The 10,710-nt window shown below is 39.9% G+C and overlaps 1 protein-coding gene across 1 annotated transcript; it reads left to right on the top strand.

Moving 5' to 3' along the window:
• Positions 1-9,454: 9,454 nt before the first annotated feature.
• LOC129636299 (craniofacial development protein 2-like) lies at positions 9,455-10,261 on the top strand (the record flags this gene model as incomplete). Its single annotated transcript, XM_055559730.1, has 1 exon — positions 9,455-10,261. A coding segment is annotated over one exon (807 nt), but the record flags the coding sequence as incomplete, so codon positions are not given.
• Positions 10,262-10,710: the final 449 nt, after the last annotated feature.

Below are 10,710 nucleotides of genomic sequence, written 5' to 3' on the forward strand. Positions count from 1 at the left end.
AAATCCCATGGGAGGAGCCTGGTAGGCTACAGTCCATGGGGTCACAAAGAGTCGGACGTGACTAAGTGACTTTACTTTACTTACTTGTATATCAGCTATATAATTTCCTATCTTTGGAACTAAATTTTATAAGCCAACTCTAACCTCAGTTTTGGGATGATGATACTGTATTTATAAAAAAATACAGTACTAAAAAAGCTACATTTTACATTTGTTTTGGTTGCAATGACAAGGGCTTCCCAAGTGGTACTAGTGGTAAAGAACCCATCTACCAATGCAGGAGACAGAAGGGACCAGGGTTTGATCCTTGAGTCTAGAAGATCCCCTGGAGCAGATCATGGCAACCCACTCTAGTATTTTTGCCTGGAGAATCCCATGGACAGAGGAGCCTGGGGGGCTACAGTCAATAGGGTCACAAAGAGTCAGACACAACTGAAGTGACTTAGCAGGCACGCATGCATACACAATGACAAAATGCAGGTTACATGATAGAAGTATGTGTTCCTTGGTAGTTTGGTTATGGTGGCTTACCGGACTTCAAAACATAGAGGATCAAGAGGGATAACCCAACATGTGGCTTTTTTAATAAACTTTGTAATAGTATAATTATAGTTGTATATAGAAACACACTGGGTGATATCTTAATCTTATTCTTTCCTCAGGTTTATTGATCTCTTAGAATCATACTCTCATATTTAAAACTTAAAAAGTACAAAACCAGATTCCCAGAAGTAATAATTTCACAGTTAATCTGAATCCTCCTCCAATTCATCTAATCATTATTTGATCAAATCTAACTCTTACAGAGTTATTGTCTCATAGGAGTGAAACATTAATGATTTTCCATCTCACTTATTAATGAATCTCACCTGCTGGCAGGAAGCTTGTTCTCATTGGCATCCATGGTGTTTCTTCTTTACTTTTTTCTTATTTGTGTAACCATTCACAACAGAGGGATGCTTAGAGCAAAGACGACGGGGAGATGACTTAAAACCCAATAAACAGTTATTAAAAACAAAATAGATAATAGATATTGGAAAAGTAATTTTTTAATCTGCATCTAAACCCAAGCTCAATAACATAAGAGAACAAATGAAACTCACTTATCAGAGGAAGGTGCACGAGAATTAGAAAAGGACTTAGTAGAAGTTATTAGGCATTTCACATGCATTATCAAAATGACTTGTTCTAGTTTCAACCTAAGTACATTTAACTTCAAAGAACAAACAACTTAAATCAATAAATATTTATTAGTGCCTACTATGTTTGGACAAGGCAGTAAGCTGAGTTAGGAGGATACCAAAATGAGTTAGTCATATCTAATTTATTCAACTGAATTGACTGAATAGTTAACAGAATCACTGAAATGTCTGTCTAGACTTTAGGCTGTTAGGTTTTAAAAGCAACTTAAGACATTGACTATTTAGGCCAACAAAGTTATGATTCGACAAAACAATTTGCCATTTTTCTTAAATTTTTTTAACTTTCTAGGAAACTTAGAAAAATTGGATAACATGTAAAAGTGGAAAGTAACTGTAATTCTAGAAAATATGGTATGCACGATTTTCAGAGTTCAAAAGAAATGCTTTTATGGAAATTGACTAAAATTCACATAGGGTTCATATTGTATCCAAGGAAAAAGGGATTATAAGAGATTAAACACTGATTTGTGAGGATGGCATTCACTCTAAAAGTCTCTCTTTGTTCTTTTTTGTCCCTTTCAAAATGGGATAACTGAATGTAATAGCCTATTGAAGGGCACATATGACGTTTTATTAAGCATCATATGAAGGGCATTGAGAAATAGTTAAGCACGCCAGGAAAGCCAAGGAAACTTGGGATTCAGCATAGGGCACTAAATGATTAATCAGTTCAGCTGTGTTGTCCTTTAAATTATTGTCATACATTTCTGTGAGCGCTCAAAGGGAGTACACTCCGTGTGATATTCTATCACCCCACAAGAGCTGAATAATACTTTTGCAGGACTTATGTTGTTGTCGTTAAGTTCCTATCACATCATTTTAAGGAGGGAAAAAAGATCCACAAAGTTAGCCTTGAAAGTTAGGGGCATCTTTAAGAAATTAACACTAGTGGTACCTACCGTTCACATGGCCCTGAGCTAAGTAGGTGCTCTGTGACTATCATCCTTATTTAGTCTTGAGGATCATTCCCAATTTACAAAGAAGAAACCTTTATGATTTTTTTAAAAAACTCTTTTGGTCACACCACACTAAGGGAACTAAGATGTTAGCTCCCTGACCAGGGATCGAACCCATGCCCCTTGAAGTGGGAGGGTGGAGTCTTAACTGCTAGGCTGCCAGGAAAATCCCACAAAGGAGAAACTTTAACTGCAAAAAAATTTAAGAATTCACCCCAACTCCTACAGCTAATGCATGATATATACAAAATGTGAATTCTGGTCTATCTGGTTATCGTGAAGCAAGAAAGAGGTTTGGGTAGAACCAGTCTAGAGCTATAATTTAGGAGTCATGTCTAAGGCACTTTGCTTGATTGGTTAATTGGTTGGTTGATTCATTAATTCATCAAACCTATTTTGTTTCAGAAGATGACCAGGGCCCTAAAGTGGCAAAATAATCTTCCTGTAAAGAGGTTCACGTCTAGGGATTACACTTGATACCAGCATTAACTCTTTCAGAACTCACACTTTACCAACTCACTTGATGATGAGGATCCTCCTACAGACATTATGCTTACAAGCAAAAGACTTCCTCCAGCCTGTTGCTTTCTCATTCCCAGGAAGTCATCATTTAGTGTTTCATGGTGCATATCCAGACATTTTCTAGGTACATTGAAACATAGATAAAACATATTTTGTGTTTTAAAAATAATAGATGAAAATGCTGTGCATTTTCTTAAACCCAAATGGGCAGAATAATAAACATTTTGCGGGAATTTTATGCATGTTGCTTTGCCTTTTTTACATTATCTATCAGTTTATCAGTTTGCTCAACTAGTACTGCTTTCTCTTGGTGAGCAGGAGCCCTGCCAGGGGTGTTGACAAAGGCTGCTGAAGAGAGTTTAGGATCCTTAAAATACCTTCTGTGCTTGGACAGGTATTACTTGATTACAAAACTCCATCCTTGAAATAGTTCTAATTCTAACTCTCTGCTAAGAAGACACTATTTTTTCATTTGGAATCCAGTTCCTGCTCTCCAGAAATGTACATTTTCCAAGTATATACACAGAATTTACATGGAGGTTAGAATTTCATCAATGTCTTTTTTGAAGGCATTCTTTTAAATTAAAAGAAAATGTTTGTTTATTTATTGTTGGCTGTGCTGGGTCTTTGTTGCTATGCACCAGCTTTTCTCTAGTTCAGCGAGCAGAGGCTTCCTCTAGTGGTGGTGCATGGGTTACTCACTGCAGTGGCTTCTCTTGTTGCAGAACATGGGCTCTAGGGCACATGGGCTTCAGTATTTGCGGCACCTGGGCTCAGTAGTTGTGGTGCATGGGCTTAGTTGCTCTGAGTCACGTGGAAGCTTCCTGGACCAGGGATTGACCCGACCCCTACATTGGCAGATGGATTCCTGAGTACTGGACCACCACGGAAGTCTAGAATCTCATTAATGTCTTAGAAGAGGAAAAAGCATCAATGATTTGGAGAGTCCAGGGAAAGAAGAACCTCAGTGTCAGTCATTTAGAAATTTGGGCACTTCCGGATTCAGAGGCAACTGGTTTTCTATCACTATCAATAATTGAGCTGTAAGCAGTAATATAGTGTGGAACTGAGTGGGAACAGAAGGGGAGGGTTCATTTCAGTTCAGTCTCTCAGTCATATCCAACTCTTTGCGACTCCATGGATTGGAGCACAACAGGCTTCCCTGTCCATCACTAACTTCCGGAGCTTGCTCAAACTCATGTCCACCGAGTTGGCAATGCCATCCAACCATCTCATCCTTTGTTATCCCCTTCTCCTCCTGCCATCAATCTTTTCCAGCATCAGGGTCTTTTCTAATGAGAAGAGGAGAGTGGGGTGAATATTAGTATATCCTGGTCATAGTTTTTTCAACAAGAAATAGTTCATGCCTAATACATGCAGATTCTGAGGTTTTCTGATTTGAAAGGGCTGCTGGCCATCTTCAGCCTCCCTGTCTAGTTAACTAGACACAGTTGGATTTCCAGCAGCTGCAGCCATGAAGGTTATGTCTTCTCTTTTGGGCAGGGTTGTTTCATGCTTAAGATGATTGTGGTTCTTTGCTTCAGAAGGACTTGCTTTGTAAAGCATATTTGCAGGAAAGGGAAGGACTGCACCATGGAGCTATACTCATTAGAACCAGGCTATTTTTTTGAAGACAGCAAATGTTGCAAAAATTCTGTTTAGAGCAGGGCATGTAGTCTTATTCTGCATCTACGGAGCAGGGGAGCCAGCTGACCCCCATCAGGAAGCAAACAGAAAGCAGAGATAACTTTCCTCGTTAGACTTGAAAATCCCTTAACGGTGCTTAAAAAATGTAAAATAACTCTGAAATCTGAATGACCTTATGCTTATGTAGAGCAGATGCCCATGGAGCCCCAGAAGGTCAAGGCCAAAGATCCTTGGACTCTGAAAGCATAGATGTGGGTCTATTTGGTTCTGACAAGGTAAAGGGAGACTACTTTGAATTTTTTTTTTCAGATTCTCAAAGAGCCTACGGCTCAAAAAAAAAAACCAAAAAACAAAAAACCTCATACCCCTCTCATTTATCTAATCCAATGTCCCAGAACAGCTATAACTTGCTCAAGACCCACATCTGAAGTGGTTTATTGAAGTCCATGTTCATACTTTTCTATCAAACCACTTTCCAAGGCTTCAACTAATCTTGAAAAATATGTCTTTTCCTTACACAAACTTTTTGCTTTAAAGCACCACATTTGAATTGCTTTTCATAGAGACGTAAAAGCCCTTCCAGGGAGCTAGGTGAGGCGGGTCTATAGGATGCCCCATCTGCACTTCCACCAGAGTGATCATGCTTTTTTCTATTTTATATGGTGGAGTACTGAATAAGATTTATTTTTGGGGAAAGATTCAATGCTCCTAAAATAAGAACTATTTCTTATGGTTCTTATTTGGACAACTATTTGTCTAAAATGACAAATGTAGATTGGAGGCCACCATGTTAACACAGCCTGGTAGTCTAAGTGATGAAAATTCCTCAAAATTGTGCAATACCCAATTGCATAATGAAATATCAGAGCTGTGAATAAATGATGGTCTTGGGTTTTGGAAACCCCCAAATCCTGAAAGGGTTTTGGAAACTGGAAAACATCTTCCTGGTGGGATTTATCTCAAAACAAACTCTTTAACGTCTTGTCTACTCACCCTGTTCTGTGATATTTTTTTTAGGTGATTTTTATAATGTGAGATGGAAATTTTCCACTTTGTGGTGGAAAATTTTATCCCTGATTTCAGAAACTTCTCAAAATAGAATTTCTGATAAAACTTCTTTGCTTATAAAAATAGTATTGTAAGATAAAAAGGGAATTCCCTGGTAGCCCAGTGGCTAAGAATCCGCCTTCCAATGCAGGGGACATGTGTTCGATCCCTGGTCTGGAAACTAGGATCCCACATGCCTGGGGCCACTAAGCATACATGCCACAACTACTGAGCCCGTGCACCCTGGAGCCACACAGCAAGGGGCCTGTGCACCCTGGAGCCATGTGACACTAGAGAAGCCCACTTGCCACAACTAAAACCCAACACAGACATATACATTAACAAATATTTTAAAAAAGAAGAGAAAAGGTCCTTGGCAACATCTTTCCTTACGTATGATAACTGAGAAAATTATGGAATAAATTTATCACTTTTCAAGTAAAATGAGACAAAATATCATAGTGACTTTTTGAATGGTCTTTTAAGTTGTCCAAATAAATAATAATCTCTTGGCAATAGAAGATGCTCTTCTTTCATTCTTCCTTCTCATTCCCAAACTTTCTATTCTATTGGTATTAAGCCTTACTCATAAGTCAGAATTATAGCTAAATATAAGACCTATGAGGGTTTTCCTGTTGGCTTAGTGATAAAAAATCTGCCTGCCAATGCAGGAGATGCGAGTTTGATCCCTAGATTTCCCCTGTAGAAGGAAATGACTACCCACTCCAGTATTCTTGCCTGGGAAATCCCATGGACAAAGGAGCCTGGTGAGTACACTCCATAGGGCTACAAAAGAGTCAGACACGACTTAGCAACTGAACAACAACAACAACAAGGACCTAAGAAAAGCTTCCATAAGACCAAGAAGACCCTGGCTTACATATTTTATACCAGTTCATGTTTAATTCAAGCCCTACTTATTTCTTTATGTATCTATGTATCATTTATCTATCAAAAAGCAATTGCCAAGTTTTGTAAAACACTTATTTCCTCCTCAATGGCCCAGCTTATAGTAAGATGGGGTGAAAAGTTCAGTTTTTTAAGACATAAAATGAATTCTGGCTAAGGAAGTACTTTTTGAATCCTTTCGTGTGTTGGAAGTAGAAGAAAGAAAGACAAATTCCACAGGACATCTGTGATTATCTCAAAAGTTTCAGAGAAAGCACTTGGCATACCATCGTAACTGCATACTTCTCAAGCATACTGTACATGTACCTTGATCATTCTCATGGAAAAGATTTACTTCAGTACATTGAGCTATAGTGCAATGGGGACCCAGAAAATATTTACACTGTCTACCACGCTCTGAAGGAAATATGGAACTTGGCTAGAAGGACAAGCACTTGGGACTGTCAAGGAATTATGAAACACTTGAAAGCCCACAGGTAAGTACCTCTTAAGATCTGGCGAGCATCAAAGGATCATTAATTATCCTCTTCACTGTTGTTTTTCTTTGACAAGCATCTCAAGTCTCATGGGGGAAACAGTGGGACAGGCTGGATACAACATTCTCAGTGAACCAAGGAGGAAGAACAAAAGAGAAAGTAGAATTTGGGCGGTTTTCAATACATCAAGTAACTCTGTAGTTATCTCAAATTCCAAAGTGCCTGAAAGGACTGGGGATAAAACAGAAGAGCAATTGTCTTGAAGGCAATGACAGCAACCAGAATAGTCAGGGCCTTACTATACTCGGCTCAGAGAAGTACTGCCAAGTCTATTAAATCTTCTCATACACCTGAGGGAAATGTGTTTCTTAAGCGATATTTCTCTAGGGAACCAAGCAAAGTTACAAAGAGAAAGAGAACATACCTCCCATGGACATGTTTAAGTAAGAGCACTATTTAGTTTTCAACTTATATTCACTACAACAGTGGAATTAACTTTGATACAGAAATAAAAGATGAGTGGGAATATGAATGAACAATTGTTTTATCAATTCATGCTTTTAATCATTCATCATTTACTTTCCACTGAGCAAAAGCACTGTGTTGAAGCCCCTGATGTGGGTGTGGTGCACGGTTGCGTGCTAAGTCGCTTCAGACATGTCTGACTCTTTGCAACCCTGTGGACTGTAGCAGCTCCTCTGTCCATAAGATTCTCTAGGCGAGAATATTGGAGTGGTTGCCATGCCCTCCTCCAGGGGATCTTGCCTACCCAGGGACCCAACCCGCATCTCTTATGTCTTCTGCATTGGCAGGCAGATTACCACTAGTGCCACCTGGGAACGCCGGTGGATGTTGTGGGTAAATGTAAAAGATAAAAGTGCCTATCCTCAAGGAGTTTACAAAATTAGCTATTTGGAGGTGAAAGTGAATATTTGGGAAAATGGAATCCTTATAATAGGATGACTGTTGCTTTCAGGCTTAGCATGTTTACAATAGGGAGCCATAGGAATAAGTTCATGGTACTGCTTAATGATGCTGAAAGGATTGATGCTGAAGTTGAAGCTCCAATACTTTGGCCACCTGATGTAAAGAACAGACTCCTTAGAAAAGACCCTGATAATGGGAAAGATTGAAGGTAGGAGGAGAAGAGGACAACACAAGATGAGATGGTTGGATGGCATCACCGACTCAATGGACATGAGTTTGAGCAAGCTCCAGGAGTTGGTGATGGACAGGGAGGCCTGCAGGCGTGCTGCAGTCCATGGGGTCACAAACAGTCAGACACGACTGAGAGACTGAACTGAACTACTTAATGACACATCACAGCTCTGGAGTTTGGATGGGGTACTGCCTGAAGATTGAGGGAAGGTGCTGAGTAAGCTGTATTTCATCCAGTAACAAAGTTTGTGGTATTCTTTTGTTGTCTGAAGCAAGAGGTGTGATTTTCAACATAGCATCAGCTTTTAATCACCTCATATTTGCAAAAGAGGTTAACAAAGTTGAAAAGATTTAATATTTATCTTTTTTGACATATTGCCTATAAAATTATCAATGTCATACTTGCAGCTTGAAACCTTATATTCAATCACAGTAGTGAAATAAGATCTATGGGAGCTTTATACTGTATATCTCCTATGCTTACTCATGCTTCTTCCATAATTTATCTCTATATTAAGTGATCTTCTACCAAATTATATCCCTGGAGAAGGAAATGTCAACCCATTCCAGTATTCTTGCCTGGAGAATCCCATGGATGGAGGAGCCTGGGAGGCTATAGTCCATGGGGTCGCAAAAAGTCAGAGATGACTGATTGACTAACACACAAACACACCAAATTATATAGACTTTCTGTGTGTGATTCTACACAAGTGAATTTAGTGGAGGCTAATTGTATAATAAGACAAGATGGAAGGGTAAGACAAAATAATGATGACTTTTGGAAGGTAGGATTAAGGTCCAGAACAAAGCAAGTATGATTTGTTGATATGCTCAAAGCTGAGGCACCAGATAAGAAGTGCATTCTCTGACTCTAAGGGAGAGACCATCCACATGGGCTAGTTGACAGTTAGTGATGAACTTAGGCTCAAAATCAGGGTCCAGCCAGAAAGAATCTAGACATTCAAAATATTTATTGTGGTAGATAGGCTACCAGTTCAGGGGATGAACATCTTAAGATTGACAATGAAATTTGGATATTCAGATCAGATCAGTCACTCAGTCGTATCCGACTCTTTGCAACCCCATGAATTGCAGCACGCCAGGCCTCCCTGTCCATCACCAGCTCCTGGAGTTCACTCAGACTCATGTCCATCGAGTCAGTGATGCCATCCAGCCATCTCATCCTCTGTCGTCCCCTTCTCCTCTTGCCCCCAATCCCTCCCAGCATCAGAGTCTTTTCCAATGAATCAACTTGTCTAACTCAATGAAACTAAGCCATGCCCGTGGGGCAACCCAAGATGGGCGGGTCATGGTGGAGAGATCTGACAGAATGTGGTCCACTGGAGAAGGGAATGGCAAACCACTTCAGTATTCTTGCCTTGAGAACCCCATGAACAGTATGAAAAGACAAAATGATAGGATACTGAAAGAGAAACTCCCCGGGTCAGTAGGTGCCCAATATGCTACTGGAAATCAGTGGAGAAATAACTCCAGAAAGAACAAAGGGATGGAGCCAAAGCAAAAAGAATACCCAGCTGTGGATGTGACTGGTGATAGAAGCAAGGTCCGATGCTGTAAAGAGCAATATTGCATAGGAACCTGGAATGTCAGGTCCATGAATCAAGGCAAATTGGAAGTGGTCAAACAAGAAATGGCAAGAGTGAATGTCGACATTCTCGGAATCAGCGAACTGAAATGGACTGGAATGGGTGAATTTAACTCAGATGACCATTATATCTACTACTGTGGGCAGGAATCCCTCAGAAGAAATGCAGTAGCCATCATAGTCAACAAAAGAGTCCAAAATGCAGTACTTGGATGCAATCTCAAAAACGACAGAATGATCTCTGTTCGTTTCCAAGGCAAACCATTCAATATCACAGTAATCCAAGTCTATGCCCCAACCAGTAACGCTGAAGAAGCTGAAGTTGAATGGTTCTATGAAGACCTACAAGACCTTTTAGAACTAAAACCCAAAAAAGATGTCCTTTTCATTATAGGGAACTGGAATGCAAAAGTAGGAAGTCAAGAAACACCTGGAGTAACAGGCAAATTTGGCCTTGGAATACAGAATGAAGCAGGGCAAAGACTAATAGAGTTTTGCCAAGAAAATGCACTGGTCATAGCAAACACCCTCTTCCAACAACACAAGAGAAGACTCTACACGTGGACATCACCAGATGGTCAACACCAAAATCAGATTGATTATATTCTTGGCAGCCAAAGATGGAGAAGCTCTATACAGTCAGCAAAAACAAGACCAGGAGCTGACTGTGGCTCAGACCATGAACTCCTTATTGCCAAATTCAGACTTAAATTGAAGAAAGTAGGGAAAACCACTAGACCATTTAGGTATGACCTCAATCAAAACCCTTATGATTATACAGTGGAAGTGAGAAATAGATTTAAGGGCCTAGATCTGATAGATAGAGTGCCTGATGAACTATGAAATGAGGTTCGTGACATTGTACAGGAGACAGGGATCAAGACCATCCCCATGGAAAAGAAATTTGGATATTAACTTATTCTAAATTGACAGTTCAGTTCAGTCACTCAGTTGTGTCCGACTCTTTGCAACCCAATGGACTGCAGCAAGCCAGGCTTCCCTGTCCATCTGACACCTGTAATTAAACTGAGGATCTTACTTCTCTATCTGTATTTAGTTTGTATTCTTAAGAATGTTTGGGGCTTCCAGATGTCACTAGTGATAAAGAATCCATCTGCCAATGCAGGAGACTTGGGTTTGATCCCTGGCTTGGGAGATCTCCTGGAGTAGGAGATGGCACCCCATTC

Source organism: Bubalus kerabau, chromosome 21 (assembly GCF_029407905.1).
Source record: "Bubalus kerabau isolate K-KA32 ecotype Philippines breed swamp buffalo chromosome 21, PCC_UOA_SB_1v2, whole genome shotgun sequence".
NCBI classification, from domain to species: domain Eukaryota; kingdom Metazoa; phylum Chordata; class Mammalia; order Artiodactyla; family Bovidae; genus Bubalus; species Bubalus kerabau.